At 35.2% G+C, this 18,887-nt stretch overlaps 3 protein-coding genes across 7 annotated transcripts; all 3 read right to left on the bottom strand.

Annotated features, from left to right (window-relative positions):
• Positions 1-3,003: 3,003 nt before the first annotated feature.
• Positions 3,004-7,146, bottom strand: LOC111292325 (uncharacterized). Of its 2 annotated transcripts, none has more exons than XM_022884642.2 (4): positions 6,625-7,146; positions 4,714-5,505; positions 3,879-4,307; positions 3,004-3,674 (listed from the first exon to the last, which is right to left on the bottom strand). In XM_022884642.2, exons 2-4 carry the CDS (start codon positions 5,501-5,503, stop codon positions 3,496-3,498), a joined length of 1,398 nt encoding a protein of 465 aa, XP_022740377.2. In that variant the 5' UTR covers positions 5,504-5,505; positions 6,625-7,146; the 3' UTR covers positions 3,004-3,495. The 2 variants fall into 2 exon arrangements, with proteins under 2 accessions (XP_022740377.2, XP_022740378.2); XM_022884643.2 differs by having other exon boundaries at positions 3,077-3,674; positions 6,855-6,951.
• Positions 7,147-9,034: 1,888 nt separating this feature from the next.
• LOC111292552 (uncharacterized) lies at positions 9,035-9,630 on the bottom strand. Its single transcript, XM_022884990.2, has one exon. The coding sequence runs from the start codon at positions 9,604-9,606 to the stop codon at positions 9,214-9,216; it is 393 nt and encodes a 130-aa protein (XP_022740725.1). The 5' UTR covers positions 9,607-9,630; the 3' UTR covers positions 9,035-9,213.
• Positions 9,035-18,020, bottom strand: LOC111292331 (uncharacterized). 4 transcript variants are annotated; one of them, XR_016345707.1, is made up of 9 exons: positions 17,455-18,020; positions 13,177-16,597; positions 13,025-13,100; positions 12,825-12,895; positions 12,664-12,729; positions 12,485-12,574; positions 11,956-12,132; positions 11,700-11,807; positions 9,035-9,630 (listed from the first exon to the last, which is right to left on the bottom strand). XR_016345707.1 is itself a non-coding variant. In XM_022884658.2 (8 exons), the coding sequence occupies exons 1-8, from the start codon at positions 17,880-17,882 to the stop codon at positions 11,772-11,774; spliced, it is 4,365 nt and encodes a 1,454-aa protein (XP_022740393.2). In that variant the 5' UTR covers positions 17,883-18,020; the 3' UTR covers positions 11,593-11,771. The 4 variants fall into 4 exon arrangements, 2 of the variants coding, with proteins under 2 accessions (XP_022740393.2, XP_089622786.1); XR_016345708.1 differs by lacking the exon at positions 9,035-9,630 and adding an exon at positions 11,374-11,495; XM_022884658.2 differs by lacking the exon at positions 9,035-9,630 and having other exon boundaries at positions 11,593-11,807.
• Between the last annotated feature and the right edge of the window lie 867 nt (positions 18,021-18,887).

Raw genomic sequence — 18,887 nt, 5'->3', positions numbered from 1 at the left:
ATGGTAAATGTAATATCTTTTTGGTAAGGGTTGGTTATTTAGGCATTTGAGTAGAGGTTTTGCTTAATTTTTTATTTGGGTAAGATACTGGGCTGGACGCTATGTAATGGCATTTAGGGTTCTGCTTTGGTTTGGGTATTGATTGAATTGTGTTTGGGAGTTTCTACTATTGTTGTCATTGTTGTTATATCAATCTCTTCTTCTTTGTAGGTTATGTGCCTAACAATTATCGTGAAACCGCTAACCCTGTGTGTCAATCTGCTTATTTTTTTCTTGTGACATTCTTAATGTTACTCATGTTTTTCAACCTTATTAACAGTTTTAATCTTCTCAACCTCAGTAAACTTCTTAGCCATTTCGTATAGTTGATACAGCTATACTAGTTTGTTTTCCATCAATGAATACCTCATATAGTCATGCCTCATCCTAAAGGTAAAGGCCTAGATGGCCTAATCAATGTTAAGATCCTTGATCTTTAAAGTGGCTATATTAAACCTTTTCAAGTACTATCAGAAAGTCTCTTCAAGTTTTTACTTTACGACCAACAAGCTTATAAAAAAGCATACGACAGTCCTGCTACTAAGGAATGTACCAAAAATTGCTTACTAAGGGCATCAAAACTATCTATGGTGATAAGGGCCATAAAATAGAACCACGTCTTAACTCTTTCATGCAAGGTGATGGGAAAGGCCCTGTATTTTACTGCATCAGAAGCATTATGCAAATCTATGAAGGTTCTGAAGTGGTCTAAGTGGTTCTCCGGGTCAATAGTCCATTACAGATATCTTTTGGTAGCTTAAGGGAAAACAAGATATCCACTTTTTTTACAGTGGCAATCAAAGGATTATGATATCCTCGAGCCACTAAAGATCTTTATTTTTATTCTTTTCTAAGCTCAGCTAGCTCTTTGTGCAAAGTAACAACTTGCATAGCTAGCTTATTGCATGTGTTTGGTTTTAATGAAGAGTTTTATACAATATGATCACAATGATGGGAACTATCATAGATGGTTTGCAAGTAGGTTTTTTCAAGATGGGTTGAGTTTCATGGTAGTGGTGGTTTCCTAAAAGAAGACACTAAGCTCTTTCTAGGATAGGTCTTTCTTGAAGGGTTGCTATATGGCATATTGGTACTATTAGAGTAATTTTTGTTGGGTGGCCACTTGAGTGTTTAATAATTGTATTTGTGCCATGACATTTTGATAAAAGTCCGATAAAATTTGCATTGTGGGTTGATATATTGGGATCTCTGGCACGGGGAATGAGATATGTATAGTAAAGGTTACAAGAGGAATGTTTGGCCATAAACTGGTGTTTATACGAGCTATGAGGGAAGGATATGTGTCGTAGATAGTTAGGAAATAGGATTCAAAGGTCCAGGTGTTATGGTGTGGACTAATGGTGGTGTCAGTGTTACATTCAGGGATAAAACTCCTATTAAATTCTAATAAAAGCTCAAAGACTATGCTGCCCAAGCATTTAATAAAAGTGTGTTGTTAAGGAGCAAGGAATTTCAAGAAGGTAAATTTGGTGATGGAATTTGAAAAGGAATTGATAAAAAGGATGTTGCTTTAGTGGTGGCTACATGTTGAGTAATAGCATTAATGGTAGAAATTATTGTCTTAGAAGAATTTTGTTAGCGAGACATGGTTGTCGTTCCATAGACAACATCAATTGTTGATGGTGTTGTTGGATTTTTTAGCTAGAAAGAAGGGAATAGGGTGAATGGGAAAGACGGCTATGACCTGCAATCAAAAAACACGATCAAAAGACACCGGAGTTATTACTTCGGAGTGTGTTCCAATGCTTAAGTCAGTATGATACTTGAGGAAGGGTTAAGAAGTAAAGAGGTGACGTGTGTGTGAAAAGTTTCAATGAAAAGAAAGTCTAAAGAGTTAGGTCTACTCTTGTGTTACCTAGCGTATTTGACTTTTTTACCTACCTCTTGCTTGAAATCAAGAGTGATAGCTTGATTAAAACATTTAACAGTAGATGGAATGTCTACGTAGAGCTTGAGAAAGGTCTGTGTAAATGGATGAGAATTACATTTAATGATATCAAATAAGTTGGATGTTGATGGATTATTTTTTATGTGGTTGCCTTGACAAGTTATTGGTAGGATCTTGGACAAGTCCTTCCTCTGATGGATAGCAAACAATCCCTTTAAAGCAGGTGACATAGCTATTTAGCGTGTTTTGCTTGGGTTGCCTAAGGATTCTGCAATACTAACCAAGCTCTAACCATTGACCAATTGATCTAGGCATAACATAAGTAATAATTCATGATTTTATTGATTTATCCGTCGATCTAGCTTGGAATAAATTGAACATTGTGTTTTTTTTATTATTATTTTTGAAAATCCCTTATGCTTTTTGTTTTTGACTTAAATATAAAAAAAATCGAAATTAAATAACCATCCTAGTTACCATCATTGTAATGAATCCTCAAATATGACATTTTTATTCAATTCGGTTTTTGAATGGATGAAAATTGATTACTAGCCGTCACCATTTCCCTTCCAATCGAGGACTCAATATTTCTGCTTGCATTTAGGATTGTACGTTAAGATTTCATCTAAATATTTTATTTAGTAGAATGATAGACAACTTAACCATGATTAAAGGTGGCATTATTACATTTAATAAAAAGATAGACAAGTTGACCATGATTAAAAGTGGCTTTATTACTTATTAGATGCATAAATCCTCACCCTTTCAAATTATTTGGATCCATATCTTCAAATTTGACATTCAAGTTATTCCGAGTTTTGAACATTAATTCAAATCATTTCATTGTCAAACATTATTCAAGTTGTTCGAGTTTTGATCTACAATTCATATCATTTCATGTCAAATTAATCTTTTGAATTGATCAAGTTAAAGTTGTTTTAAGTTAACTTCGAACAAATTGAGAGCAAAATTTTCGCACTCATATCTGCTTTAACAGTAATCTTTGATGTATCAAATTAACTCTTCGATCTAATAATGTCCTTCAAAACTTATCATGTCTCAAGGCAATGTTTTCAGTTCCCGAATAAAACCAGGGCAACATTCAAATACAAACATATCAAACCTATCTACCCGAATAAAACATATTCATTCAATAAGAAATAGGTTTAATTAAATTCCATCATGCTGTGCTTGATTGGTAACGACCGATGAGTCTTGCACAGGAAAGATATCTGCCTGAGTCAGAAGAGACCTTAAAACAAATCCCACAAGATTATATGTGATATGCATAACGCACACAAAAGGCCAAAGTTGGGTAACAAAGACTGATATAATTGATAATTTATCAACTCTCAGATTGCCAGGGAAGGGAACAACTATTAGTGCAAAAAAATTATTGAGATGGTACCTTACATCCTCAGGATGGCTCATGGCAGAGAAATTGCGACTAACAAAAGTAGGAGACTGCTACTCACAGGGAAGAATGTCGGCGTCTTATTCTCTTGCTACGGTGATAGGTTATCACAGCTCTAGTCATTGAATAATTATCACTTAGCGGCATCATCATGATCAGATGCCTGGGGAATACTAGCAGAGGATGAACCTTTTCCTGTTGGGAGGTAAGACCATGCCAAGGCAGCTGTCCCAAGGGAAATTATAGCAGCAATTGAACCCCAGACCCATCTCTGCCTTCTTTTCTTCCTTTGTCTATCACGCCGTGCCATCTCTGCATTGAAACAATGATAAATTACAAAAATCAGAAAATAAAATCATGTAAACTTGATGAATCATATTAATATTTAAGCATGCAGCATGACAATTTCAACAAAGTGAATCAGAATAAAGAAACTACTTCAAAGAAATGTTCGTGATTTTTTTCCAAAACAACTGGTTCTGCCAAGGAAAGAAAATCAGGATATAAACCTCTCACCTACGGCCTCTTGGTTTCTTTGGGACATTTCCCTATTCACAGCCTCATAATAGTGTAGTCGGTCCCACAATCGGGCAATTTCAAAGTTCTTCAATTCAATTTGAGCTTCCATCTCCATCTCCATCTCTGCCCTTGCAATGGCCCTTCCCACAGATGATGATACAAATCGTGCAACGCTCACTTGCTGTCTTAGTTCTTCAGCTGGATTCACCAGCTCATCCTCTGTCATATCAATAGGATCTGCAGGCAGTGACAATCCAGCAACAGCTAAGTCTTGGCTGATTCTTTGCCACTTACTTCGCATCTTGTTTAGAGCTTCTTCTGCCTGCTTCCTCTTCTCTATCTCCATGAGTAAACTCAATCTTATTTCACGCAGTTCAGCTTCAATGTCATGAAGAAGAGGCTGTGGCCCACTCTCAGAGGATAATTCTGGAGTAAACAAGAAATCTAAGTAAGCTTGCCAAAACGACCACAAAACCATCACATTCGTTGTCCTAGGTATTAAGAAAAAAGCTAAGGGGAAACTTTCATATTTATCCAAAGTACACCAATAATGTCTCCTATTCCAGGCAAACCAGGACACATAAATATGCACACATGAACATAGATACATCCAAAATAAAAAATATATGCATATCATTATTAAATTATAATGTCAAAAATTCCATTAAGACATTTAAATAAGGAAGGCCAGCACAAAACATACTAGCAGATACATATCAGGTTTTAAAAGCAAAATAGCAGTCATGCAAGAAAATATTTTCCAGCATAAATATTAATATATATGCATCTACTTATGAACATCACATACAGACGAAAATAAAACTCTACATACCATCCCATGCATCAAAAAACTCTAGCCTTGGTGTAGCAAGCCTTGCAGCACTTTCTGCCCCAGTATCATCATCTCCCTCAGTATTACTTGTGACACTCATTGATTCGTTTGGATCAAAGAAATCTTCACTATCACCACATCTGTCCAAGTTCAATGATACAAGCTTCAGCACAGCACTATCCCTGCCCAAACCTTGACTCACTTGGCAGCTTCCAACTTCCCTGTCACTGCTGCCAAATTCACCATCATGGACACCATTCATGTGCTCATCTTGAATGGAGCCACCATGGACACCATTTGACTGTTCTACTTTGATAGGACCTTTATAGACACCATTCTCAAGCTCCTTTTCATTAGGTTCAGGAATGCTAAAAGCAACAGAACCATCCTTCAATAGATCAACAGACTTCGTTTCTGCCAGTTTTGCATTCTCATTAACCTCATCTTCTTCAACGGTCTTTTTCAGAGCTGATACATTGTCCTCAAAACAGCTCTTCAAAAGGCGAGGCCCACGCCTCTTATGATTGATGATGTAAGGTGAAGGAGGGAAAGAGGAAGGTGAATCAGGTAGTGGGGTTGCCTCAGGGGTAGCATAGAGGGCAGGTGATATTTGGGGGCGATTAAACTTCCTTTCAGTTACTGATGTATTGTTTCTCCCCTCCAGCTTTGAATTAGGAATAGGTTTAGGGTTGGGGATAGGTTGTTTTAAATTCAGGCCAGACTTGTCGACAGATTTGGCAACTCCAGGTTCTAACAACGTATCCAAAGCTATAGCAGTAAATGTTGGCATGGCTGCACAATCAAACAACAAAAGCTAAAGTCATTAAACCATATTTATCATTTTCTTAGAAGAACTTGAAGGAAAGGGAAAGAAGAAAATCTCATTGTGGCTATATTTGAGAACATTCTACTTCCAACGAACTTGAGAAGATTCACTCAGTTAGGCTTATAGTTGTTAACTTTTAGTTCTAACAACACAGCTACAACTATTGTTGGCTAAAGACAAATAATGGAAAACCTAAACTTCAAATTTTAATGCTTTTAAATGTTTTACGCCTACCTCTAATTGGGAGTGTGAGTTAACTACCAAACATCAAAACCCTAAAGCCAAAAAAACCAATGAACCAACATATTCAAAAAAAAATAAAAGGTGTAATTCCTCTTCCAATCAACAACCAGAAAAATTGTAACAAAAGTTAGTACCGCTCAAACTATCATAAATTCATAAAAACACAATTATTCAGCTACACTGTTATACTAAAATTAAAATTCTTTTTTAAAATTAAAAAAAAAAAAAAACCTATGCAGATTTTGAATAAGTCATATAGCTAAATTAAATCTCAAATTTTATAAATAAATAAAATCCCCGTAAGTATGAAACACCAGCCAAAAACGTTGTATTAGACACAGCTAAAGTGAAACACATAAGAATTCCTCTTGACTTCAACAGAAGCCAAACAGAACGAAAAAATGATGAAAATTTGATTATTTTTTTTAAAATATTCAATTTTAAAGCATTTATGTAACTAATGAATAAAAAATAAAATAAAATAAAGAAAGACGGAAAAAAGAAAACCTCAAAAATTATTAACCCAGAAATAGCACGATCGCCAATTCGAGAATGAAAAGATAAAAAACCGTTTAAATAATTTCCGCTTCTAGTTAATAACGAAAATGAAGAAAAAAATTGAAAGATTCAAAAATCTATGTCTTAACAAAGGCACCGTTTGGAAGCTGAGAAAAGTTTAAAATCAAACAGAAAAACCGAAACGCATCCGTAATATACCAGAGCTATTAAGAACAGCTAATTCAGAAACTGGAAACAGAAAATAAAAACAACGGAAAATCTAACAACAAATAAAAAGGACTCCACATATTAAGGAAAAAAAAAAAACAAAGAAGATTCATTACCTAATATGCTAATAAAGAGATAATCCTTATAGAAGAAAACCTAGGCGTTAGCGGCGGTGATGACAGTAAAAACGGTATAGACAGAGGTGCGTGTAGAGAGAATCGGAGAGATCAGATAAGAGCTCGTGGAGTGAAGAGACAAAGTACGGGGATTTTTATTTTTAGATTTATAATAAAAATAAATCTCTTCTCTGATCTTCCCAAAAGAAGAAAAAAAATAAAGATGGAACCTCTTCCCCAAGTTATTAAAGCGAAGACCGCCTCCGCTTCTGTCCGCAAATATTTCAAACGCTAGCAATTTTTGCTATTCCTAGCTGGGGAATTACTGAATTGTTGGATTTGACCTTTTTTGGAGGTGGAATGAAGAGTTAATTTTGGAAGGGGTAGTTTCGGGTTTTCAAGATATGTGGGCGGTCTCCAAGTCCAAAGTGTTCGGAAGATGGGAAATGTTGTGGACTGGCCTTTTTGTAAGATGGTACGACATCGTTTCGGGAGGATTTGTACTTTTTGTTTTTGAATCTTGAAACTTCTTCTGCCTTGGGCAAAACGGCGAAATAATGAAGAGAGTGGGGGGGTAGGTCGGCAAATAAAGTTGCAGCGGCAAAATTAAGTAGGGTTGACAACTTAACCCAGGTTGGATATTTGATATAATATGATAAATTTCTTTTTAAAAAAATTAAATTTTGAATCGATTAGAATATTATTAAAAAAATTAAGATCAAATTGAATTTTAGTTTTAGGTAAACACGATTTAATTCGATTTGATATTATATAAAAAAATATTTTTAAATTTTTTATTTATATATTTATCTTTTAAAAAATAATATTTTATATTTTAAAAAATAATATTTTATTAATTTTGGATCGAATCGAATCAGATATGATTTATACAATATTAAATTTAAGTATAAAAAAATAAAAAAAAAATTTAAATCAAGTTCAAATTTAAATTTTATGATTATAAAATCGAGTCGAATTCGAGACGATTAAAAATTTACTCTGATTCGACTCGTTATTAACCCTAAAATTAAGCAATAATTTTTTTCTTTTTTTTTTCAATTTATTTTCCCCTTTTATTATCACTAATTTCTTTTTTTGGTTGATGTTGGTAACGCTTTTATTTTATTAAAAGAAAAAATTTGAGCAAAGGTTTCTAGTAGTTCGTGCAACAAGAATATTAAATATGTGTATTTATGTTATATTTATTTTATATTAAATGTATATAAATATAAATTTATTATGTTAAAATTTATATTTTATTTTAAAAAATATATTATAATTTTTATAAAAATTATTTTATTTTTATATATTTTTATTATTTTATATCATATTATCATATTATTTTAAAAAATATTTGGGATGAATTTATAATAAATAATAAAATAAAATAAAAGATATGAAATGTAGAAATTGACAGTTGGAGAAGAAACTCATCACCTGTTAAGTTTTTAGTTAAAGGTCAAAGTGCTTAAGTAGTGGCTGACATCAGCAAAAACAAAAAGCTTTTAAAAATCTTCTTCACGGAATTGCCATCATCTAGAGTTGGTGGGCAAAGTCCATAAAAGCCCATGGCAAGAATAAAATAATTCTAATAAGAGTATGGTCCTAGAGAAAGCCCAATCTAGTTCAACCATCGCGGTGGATGAAATGAAATTGTTGGATTTGACAACTCTGGCATTTTCTGTTCCATTTTTCAAAGTAACAGATCCTGAATCTGGTGGTGGCCCTGCTCAAAATTCTTCAATCTCATTAAAGCTACAAAAAAGAAAATTACTACTAGACCACACTTTTGTTTGTAACCACTTACGTTTTACATCATACGTACTGTGGCCTTGTATTCTCTAGTGGTTTCTAGTTACGATAACGAGGAAATTGACTAAACTTGTGTTGCTAGCAGTCACTTCTGGTACACTATTACTAGGGGTGATTAGTCTTGGGATGATAACGTAATCTTGAAGTATAAATTTGGGCATTTTTTATTTATAATTTAATTTAATTAGATTATATAATTATATTCAAATTTTAATACTTAAAACATTTTTTTTTATTTTTAAACTATAACATTATTAGTAAAACAAATATTTTTTGATTGATTATATGTAAAGCTTTGATGGATGTATTCAAAATTACATGTGATTGGAACTAAATACACCTATTAATTACCATAAAAACAAAATAAAACAAATTTTATAAAATCGGTTTGGTTTCACCATTACCACATATGATAGTTGTCATGAATCCTTCACAAAATTAGCAAAAAAAAAAAAAAAAGGAAAATCAAACTACAGCAGACTTCACTGTTGAAAACTGCTGATATACGAACTGCAAAATCAATGGAAAGTAGCCCCGTTCTCATAATGAAGCCTTTAGGAAATTAAAGGAACTACTGATTAAATCAACTAATGACAAATCATAGAACCAATATATCTCTTTGCAAAGTTTTAAACAATGTCATAGTCTTACAGATCAATCTAAATGGGAAAGAAAAGTAAGTGCAGAAAAGCAATCGAGCTAAATGATATGTGTACAAATTCTGGGTTCGATTCGAACCCTTTTTTTTTCAAATAAAACAAGAACCAAAACACCTGTTCATTTGTAGTACATGACAGGCGTATTTGCATTCTTGTCCCACATCCCACCTTCTCTCAGGTATTCTAAATACCTGGCAAATTCTGGTTTAGCTGTTGTTTTCTTCTTCCGACGAGCATCAAAGATACTGAAAAGTGGGTGAGTAGTACTCTTGGTAACCTTTTTGTTTGAGGAGGACGTCGAAGGTTTTTTCACTTGAGACCTTTCTAGCAAGGCCAATTCCGGGCTAAACTTTGATCTTGATAATCCAAAAACTCGAGCTGGTACACTTCTAGCCCTCTTCAACTGTGTTTTCCACTGACCAATGCTCGAAACAGGCTTGTCAACTTCGACTTCAAGTAACCTTTCATAGCCTCGACGGCTTCTTGTGCTGAAAGCTCTAAGCATGGCCATGGCGTGATAAGAGGAGAGGACAAGCTGCGTATGTGAATTAACGAAGTTGTAATATAGAAAAAAAGGGTAGGTGGCAATTTTGACGAGAGCAATAAAGCAGTAGTTTTGGTAGAGTAATCTACGCACGCCATAGTTGATTAAAATTTGGCCGTTGGATGGTGAATATAAATTTGTTAGGTGTTGGTATGATTTAGCCAGCATGCTGGGAAAGGCTGCGGCATCGACTTTTGTTGGATTGGAATTTTTCTTGTTTCGGACTTTGACTTCGTCTCTATTCTCAACAAACATGACGAAACTTTTGTTTGGTGGGGCTTCGAGAAACATGGACCAAAGTTAAACTGAAAGCTCTGCAATTGCCGTTTCTAGCTGAATAATTAATATTTGTTTCTAAAACGGCATATTTTTATTAGACTAAACAATCACGTTTTCCATGTCTCCTTGTTTAAATAATAAACTAGTCGGAAGGAAATTTCCTTGAAAAAAAAAATACTTTATTTAAAAATGATACTCAAATGGCATTGAGTGTTGTAACGCTCGTTCAACTTATCACAATTCATCAAGATCCGAAATTATCTTAAATGAGTAGAGAGTAGAAACGGATAGTTTGAACCCATGAAACTCACCCGTTGCATCAGAACTACAATCTGATTCAACTCAGATTAACTAAGAATAGTCAACAATTAAAACTCTAATTTATTCAAAACCTAAAATGATTCAAAACTCAAACGACTTAAAATAACATTATTCGACTGTAAAACTCAATAAGCTAGACCAAAATAACTCAAACACAATTATTAAAACCGTATAATTGAGTGTCTAACTCAAAAGACCTAAATTTAAAATGACTCGAAGCAATCTAAATTTTCTTTGACCAAAATAATGATCACTCAAGCCAACATTTGTTACCTTCCCCCACAAGCCAACATTTAGATATTAATTGGCTTCCTTCTTTACCCGATTCAACCCACCAAATCCGACCCGACCTTATATTCATCAAACCTGAACTCGACACGATCCAAAATTTTTTTTTATTTTTTATACACTAACCAGATCTGATTCGATACTGTATAAATCGTATTCGATCCGATCATATTCGAAATTAATAAAATATTATTTTTTAAAATAAAAAATTAAATAATTAATTAAAAATAATTTTTTATATAATGTCGGGTCGGATTGAGTTTGCCTAAAACCCGAACCCAATCCGATCCTGATTGTTTCTTAGCTTTACCAGATCCAACTCGACTCAAAACTTGATTTTCAAAAAAAAAAAATCGATCCTATGAAATCAGGTCTGAGTCGGAACCCATCAAAGACAGGTTAAGTTACCAACCTTAATTCAACCTAAATTTGCTAGAGTTAATTTTGTCATTCAACCCAAAGCATTTTAGTGGTCGTTGGATTAAGTGATTTTGTTTGTATAGTCTTTCTGTCATGCATTACCAAAATATATATATATATATATATATATATATATATATATATAACTATTTGATGAAACCGATTGCCCAGTAGCTTCAATAATTCAGTATCATTCAAATGGGTAATCATAATATTAACTGAAAGTCCTCAGTTCGTTGGCCTAATGGCTAAAAAGCTCATAGGAAGACAGAAGTCTTGGTTTCAAACCAAGACTCCCGGGCTATGTCCATCCTATGTACCAAAAAATATTAAACGAAAATAGCAATATACATCAATTAAGTATTAACAAGTTTAAGTCCTTTTGTACTCTCCCTCTTCAGTCTTCACCAAAAGGTGTATCAGGATGTGAGGAAGAAGTAGAACATTTGTATCGCTGTTGTATCGCTGTTGTATCATTTAATTACTGGTGCACGCATTTCTGATTGTATCAGCCTTAGCAAAATCTCCTAATCCAGTAATTAAATTATCTGCATGCACCAGTAATGATAATTGACAATGGGATTTCAATGTTTTGCTCAGAAGATAGATCCTTTTTCTCAGTCACTAGAAGAGAGATGCTTCTAACTAATAATCTTTGCACCTATTTCTTTGGGCTTAAATAGTTAAATTACACTCAAATTGCATGCAGTAGTAGATATAAAAAATAGACATGAGGAATTGAGGATACATACTTGCTAATGGTGTAAATTTACAGAAACATAGTGAATTGTATTGATGCAACTGGCATCCATACTAAGATTGCACTACCGCTCTTCTGAATTGAATTTGTTCCAAGCTTCCTGAGATCAAGAAGCAGCAAAAAGTTAGCGCAAAACATACTTCAGTGTCCTTGATTTCTAAAGCCCCCATGACTTATCAACCATGACTGTTAAAAGCATTAATGGCACAAGCCAAGTTCGCAAATGAAGTGGCACACAGGCAGCTAACCTTTAGAAGATCAAAGACCTTTTCACAAATGTACTTCTGCTGAATACTTGCACCACGTTGCTGTAATTTGTCAGGATGAACACAAAGAGTGGCTTTCCTGTAAGCTTTCCTAACAGCAGCTGAAGTTATAACTTCTGTTAGTGGAATTGGCTGCCAACCACTCTCATACCCAAGGATCTGTCAATGAAGATAGCTAAGTTTAAACTTTTAAATAGCTCCTGCTAGAGCTTTCAATTGTAAAAACTGAAGACAGAATGTCAAGTCACTTATCATTCGTTAGGCAAAGGATAACATTACAGAAAAGTACCAGCACCAAGTTTCAATTAACTTGCAATAAATCACACATTTAATGGTAACCATAACCAAAAGCTAGGGCACCAAACATTGTTAGCAGTATGAAAAATAGATAGATCAACAATTCAAATGGCTCCTAATGATGGTAGCTAAGCACAATCCTATTAAATCACCTAGTAAACAAAGGAAATGATAATAAAAGCATGCTAGACAGAGTTTGGATGGTATAACATACATATTGTAAAGTTGAAAGCAATGCACGCAGGTTCCCTTCTTTCCCACTCGACCACCTCTTGACATCAGCATCCAGAGTTTCTGCTAATCTCTGCAAACAGAAAAAGAAACAAGACAGTGAAAAATGCAAAGACTTTGCAATCATGAAATATCTTCACATGTGAGAACATAAAAGAATACATTTCTTTCCACTTGTTCTCTTTGAGCAAGAAGATCACGCATATTCTTTTCTTCAAGAGCTTTTGCCTGCAAAAAACCAAAAGCTAGATGCTATTTTGATATGCACAAAAAAAATTCCAGATTTTTTAAAGAAGAAGAAGAAGAAGAAGAAGAAATCGTACTGCACGTTCAGCTGTTCGTCGATATCTCTCCAGTCTAGCTTTACACCTCTGAGCTGTTTCACCATCAACTCCTTCATGCACAGAAAGAAACTTGTTCAGTAGAGGAAAAACAAACTGGAATTCTTTTTTTCTTCTTTTTGGGTGATCTTATAAAGCAATATATTAAAAGGATACAGCTAGTACTTCACAAAATAACCTACCATTATAAGCATAGGCATACGGGTATCTTAAACCACCAAAAGAGCCAGTGCTCTGAAAATGCTGATCCTGTAGATCCTGCCAATTAAAATCCATTAAAATGCTGTCTGGAACCATGAATTTTGTAAGAAAAATATATTAAGGATACACTTACAGAGGATGAAGAGCTTGTTCTCAGTCCACTATTTCTAGAAGAAGTTGAAAATGTATCTGACATAGACTGTTCTACTCGCTCTCTTGCCTCAAAAGCAGCCCTTTCAGCCATAGCTTTTTCCACAGCACGCTCTCGAGCCTCTGCAGTTGCTCTCTCCACAGCAGCACGCTCTGCCCTGACCCTGGCCTCCATAGAAGACTTCTCCCTAGCTTCTGCACATGCCTTCTCTAATCTGTCACGTGCCTCGGCCATTGCTCTTTGACGAGCTTCAGCAGTTGCTCTTTCTACAGCCGCCCTTTCTGCCCTCTCACGGGCTTCAGCATATCCCCTTTCAGGAGCTTCAAGAGCTGCTCTATCAACAGCCATCCTATCTTTTTCCCTTTCCCTCTCCCTCTCTCTTTCTTCTTCCATCTTTCTAAGACGTTCCATTTCCAGTTCTCTTTCTCTTTTCAACCTTTCAGCATCCCTCTCTTCTGGTGTAAGGCTCTTATTAATATTCTTGTCTTTCATTTCTATGCTCTGACTTATCTTAACCTGCTGAACTGTTCTCTGAATTCTTCCTTTCTCTTGCAACGCAGATGCCTTAGCAGCTTCTGGTTCCCTTCCAGTTTCAAAAGACTCTTTCACACCTTGAGCTGACACATCCTTAACCTTATTTTCTTCAAGATGGGAGGGAACTGAGGCCTCCTTGATATTTCTTGTTCTTTCCCTCCATTCATAAGCAATTTTCAACCCTTGATTGTCATTATCAGAGTCCATTCCAGGGACACTGTTAATCTTCTCAGCATTTCTTTCTCCAATGCCAATCCCAGCTTCACCAGCTTTCTTCGCACCGTCATCTTGCTGACACAAGACTGAGACATCAACCTTTCTAAACTGATTAACTTTAGCTTCTAAGTCACAAGGTGCCGTTCCAGATGCATTCACCTTTCCATCAACATCCCCTTTAGCCACTGCTTCTGATTTCTTTTCACCGTCTCTGAATTCAGCCTCCGTCTTTCGAGACTCTTCAGTTTCTTCTACCTCATCACAGTTTTGATCATTATTTCCAACAAATTGATTTTCTTGGCATTTCTTTCTAAAATCCAGTTTATTTACCTCATCATATACCACAGGATCCTCTCCCTCTACATGCTGATGAGTCCCTTCAGCAATTTTGTGTTTCTTCCCGTTTTCACCCCTTTCAGTTTGCTGGTACGCATAGTTTACTCCCTGCAATTCTTCAGTTTCTTCCTGCTCAACAACTTTTTGTTCGACTTCACATTCTGTATCTTGGACCTCTTTCACTGGTTTGCTATAATCTGCTTGCTCAATTGCCTCCTCTAGCATTTTCTCATTGTTTTCTTTTTCACAAGCTTCTTTGAGCCTTTTATCAATTGCTTCTTTTTTGCAAGCCTCTTTTAGTCCATTCTCGGTTTCCTCTCTTTCAATAACCTCCTTTTCTTGTCTCTCATCTTTTCCTTGCTCAGTAATTTGCTTTGCTCTTTTCTTACTTTCTTCTTTCTCATGAGCCTCTCTTTGTTTCTTCTCCATCTCTTCCTCTTCAAGAGCCTTTCTCTGTCTTCTCTCATTTTCTTCCTGCAGGCATGCTCGTTTTAGTCTTTTCTCATTCTCTATCTGTTCAAGAGCCATTCTCCATATCTTCTCACTTTCTTCTAGTTCTTGTGCCTCCTCCTTCTTCTTGATTTCTTCTCGTTCACGAGCTTCCTTCAATCTCTTCTCTTTTTCTTCCTGCTCAACAGCCTCTCTCAGCCTCTTCTCATTCTCTGCTTCTACAAGAACCTGTTCAAGTTTTGCCTCATTTTTTTCCTGCTCAGAAACCTCTCTCCAGCTTTTCTTCTCATCTTCCCTTTCTTGACACTCCTTGACTCTGTTCGTGTTTTCAATACTTTTACTAGTCTCTTTCTCCTGCTGCCCATTCACTCTTTGTTCCATAGCCTGCCCAACCTCAACTTTATTTCCTTTTTGTTGACCATTTACCTGCTTCTTACGTTTTACTAATTCATCAGCTCCAGTTGATTTCTTACCATTTTCCAAAGGTTTCCGTGATAATATAGATTGCCCATTCTCCTCCAGTTCACTAACCTCTAAAGCTGCTTTTACCTTTTTCTCATGTCCTTTATGCCTACGGGCCTCTTTAGCTGGCTTTGATATTCTGGTGGATTCCCCCCTTTCACAACTTTCTTTTGCTGTTTTCATGTCCCTCTCAACTTTTTCCAGTTCATGGTCTTCCCTAGCAGCTTCTACTTTCTTATCGCTTTCTAATTGCTGCTCCAGAGCTCCGATGCTTGCCTTTTTAGCTTTATGCTGAAGCTCATGAGATTTCGAGCTCTGGACCAAAACTTTCTCATTGTTTGTCTGCTCAAAACCCGTTCTTAACTTATCTATTCTAACCAATTCAAAAAATTGAGTTGCTTCCTGCCATTCATCATCTCCATCAATTTCATCAAACTCTTGAATTGATTGGGATTCCTTCCCATGCTTCTCAACTACAAATCTTTTGGGCACATTAAAATGTTTCTCACCTTCCAGTGAATCAGGTGCCTGGATTTTCACAGCCTTTTGCCTCTCCTCTCTAACAGATATTTTCATTCCACTGTCTTTTTTTCCGTACATGCCATGCCCTGTCTCATCCTTTATATCACTGGACCCACCAACAGCCTCACTGGGCCTTTCCTTCTTACCGTTTCCATCGGACTTTGAACCTAGTTTTGTAGAGTTTTTTATGCCCTCCCTCTTCCTCTCCAGTAGTTCTTTTGCACTTTTCAGTTTTGCTTGAGCTTTGTCCATTGCTTCTTTCATAGTAGCAGCAGAGGCTGCAGCAGCTGAACTTGCATCTATCTCAACATCAAAGAAAGGAGGCGAACAATCACCCATTCTCTCTCCAGAAGCAGCATGTTGAACCTTTTGATGGTCTCTATTTTTAACATCAACAAATGGCGGAGGTCTAGAGGGAGGTGGCCCATCAGATGGCACTGTTCTTAGGTTGATATCTGAAATTGTTACTAACATCTCATTAGAACAAGAGCCATTTCTTTGAGTTAAGTCATTTGTATATGTTTGTTCACCAGCAGTCCAGTTAGAAGGATGGGACACAGGTTTCCTAAGATGTTTTTCCTTTGTAACTCTCCCAGTGAACTCAAGATCAATATCATCAGTCACATGCAATGGTGGATTGTTGTTGTCTACCTTTTGCAAGGGACTTTCAATTATGCAAGCATTTTCAGGACCAGCATGCAGCTCAGCAACATGCGTAACCCCTATTGACATGTCTCTGTTGTTTCCAAGATTAGCCTTATGATATGATATATTGAACTCCATACAGATATCAATCGGCTCACAATAATCTCCATTCGAGAAGCACTGATACTTTCCAGAATGATCTGAGCCATCTGACATAGACTCAGTTTCTGCCTGCATCCTATAAGAAGAAACAAATGAATTTACCACCATCAAAATTATACCCCTTACTACATTGAAAAATCAACCAGGACACCTCAATACATAACGTATCTATAAGTTTTAAAGAGAAACCATAGCACCAATATGCGTCAGTTGTTCGAAATAGCGTTAATTCAAACACCAAAAGAACAGTTATATAAAGAAATTCTTTTATGCATTTTACACTTCAATGAAGAAGAAAAAATCTAGAATCCAAAAAGAACAGGTAAATAAACTCCAGCAGAAATTATTGCCCCATATATTAAGTACACCAAAATATGAAAGTCAATCAAAAAGATTTGTTCTTGCCATAATCCCTCAAGATTCCCCAAAGAACCGGTAATTTTCCAGTCGCAGATTTTATATTCCTTTTACCACCAAACTCAAACACTTTGATTCTGGCCATTATGATAATGTAAGTTAAAAATTCAACGAAAAAAAAAAAGAAAAAAAAAACATTTTCGTAAAGCCCACAAATGACAAAATCTAAGTACCCAAAAAGAAGAAAAAAATTCAAAACTTTGCAGTACAGTAACTATCATATTAAACGACCTCAATGGTTACTAAGAAAAAAAAAACAATATTTACTCAATTTATTGTTGTAAAAGTTAGAATAAAAATCAAAGGAAAAACTAAAAAAAAAAAAGATTAAGGCTTTGCTTGGTAGGAAGGATTGAAAGAGACAAGGATGAAAGACTAATAATTCAATGGATAAAATTTATAACCACCTTTATATTTTGAAGCTTAACCAAACCATTATATTAATAAGTTTTCATCCTTGTGCTTTCCATCCTCCAGCAAAACCTAAACTTTAAAAAGAAGAAGATATGAGCATACCAAGCTTCTTCAGATGAATCACCATCATAATCATGATCATCTCCACCATTGGCTTGGCTCATCAGCTCCTCGTACGAAGCAGCGAAGTCCAAGCCGTCAAATCCGCCGAAAACCTCGGCGTAGTTAAACCTCGGGTTCCGTACATCAAACATCACCTCGTCGTTGTCGTCTACCAAGGGAAGATCTAACACCGGAATCGACGCGCCTCGAGACGCATGAAATCCGCCGAAAATCTCGATGTAGTCCTCGGGCCTCGGTGACAAAGTCGGACCACTAGCAGTACCGAACCTCGGCGGACCACCGAAAACATCGTCGTACATGGTTTTGCCTGAGAAGTTAGCAGCGCCATTGCAAGTTGTCGTTCGCTCGGTGAGTGTAGCCTGAGAAGAACCTCCGTTTGTTTTCCGAGAATGTCTGAGATTTTCCATGAAAATGAAAGCTTCTAGGGTTCTACACTGAAAGAGTTTTTTCTTTTTTTAATAAAGAAACTATATTATTAATATTTTTGGTCTGTGTTTTTCTGCGTTTACAAGAGTCTGGCGGAGTGAATGCAGAAGGCGGACGACGAAAATGGAAATATAAACAATAACAAATTAATAATAAAGAAAACTTCGAAATGACGAGAAAGGACTTGTGATTTATTATTTATTACTACTATTAAATTTTAAAATTGTTTATTTGTGCTGTTAGAATTAAGAAAAAAAATTGTGTCGCGTTGTTGTAATATTCCGACTGACAGGTGTAGCCGGTAGCTGGTGACAATCCCGGAAATGAAAATGGTTGGATTGCATTAAAATTTTATTATTTTTAAGCTAAATGATTAATTTTATCCTTAGCGTTTGAGAAATTATTTAAATCATGAAAATTTTAATCGTAACAAATAATAACTTAATGGATTTTAAATATAACAATTAAAATTTTCTATAAATAAAATATCGCATGAACCCATTTTTTTTACTACGTGTAATTTTTAGTTGATGTGTAAAATGAATTTCATCTTTAAAAAACAAATGCATGAAAATTTGGCTGTTAATTATGAAAAAATAATATGATTTTAGATTAATAAATCATTTTCCTCTTTTTTTTCTCTTTAACATTTCCACTTTCTTTCTAGAAAACTCATCCTTTCTCACTAACAAAAGCATCATAAAAAAATTATAAGTCAATCCAAAATCTGATGATCGATCATCGTTCACTGGCATTGAAAATATTTTAAAATTTATTCTAAAACTCTTTTTTTATTTTTTTTCCTTTTTTCAAATTAATTTTTTTCAAAAATTCATCATAATTCTTAAATTTACATTTAAAAGGTATGACTTTAATACCCAAAAAAAACCACATATTTTATCACTCCAAATGATTTGAAATTCCACTATATTTATCCCCTCCCTTTTATCTTTATTTTCACCGTTTTAAATTCTCAAAAATCTCAT

This window comes from Durio zibethinus, chromosome 10 (assembly GCF_047325235.1).
Source record: "Durio zibethinus cultivar Kanyao isolate XHJ-2024 chromosome 10, ASM4732523v1, whole genome shotgun sequence".
NCBI classification, from domain to species: Eukaryota; Viridiplantae; Streptophyta; class Magnoliopsida; order Malvales; family Malvaceae; genus Durio; species Durio zibethinus.
Note: the sequence above shows the minus strand (reverse complement) of the source record. Positions and strands in the feature narration are given on the sequence as shown.

Excerpts from the sequence above, each read along its gene's own strand:
- LOC111292325 (XM_022884642.2), bottom strand. The coding sequence starts at position 5,503 with ATGCCAACATTTACTGCTATAGCTTTGGATACGTTGTTAGAACCTGGA. Across the intron at positions 4,308-4,713 it reads GTTTTTTGATGCATGGGATG|AATTATCCTCTGAGAGTGGG; the intron begins GTATGTAGAGTT and ends TGTTTACTCCAG. Across the intron at positions 3,675-3,878 it reads AAGAAACCAAGAGGCCGTAG|AGATGGCACGGCGTGATAGA; the intron begins GTGAGAGGTTTA and ends GTTTCAATGCAG.
- LOC111292552 (XM_022884990.2), bottom strand. The coding sequence starts at position 9,606 with ATGGCCATGCTTAGAGCTTTCAGCACAAGAAGCCGTCGAGGCTATGAA.
- LOC111292331 (XM_022884658.2), bottom strand. The coding sequence starts at position 17,882 with ATGGAAAATCTCAGACATTCTCGGAAAACAAACGGAGGTTCTTCTCAG. Across the intron at positions 12,575-12,663 it reads GAGAACAAGTGGAAAGAAAT|AGATTAGCAGAAACTCTGGA; the intron begins GTATTCTTTTAT and ends TTCTGTTTGCAG. Across the intron at positions 11,808-11,955 it reads AGGTCTTTGATCTTCTAAAG|GAAGCTTGGAACAAATTCAA; the intron begins GTTAGCTGCCTG and ends TCTTGATCTCAG.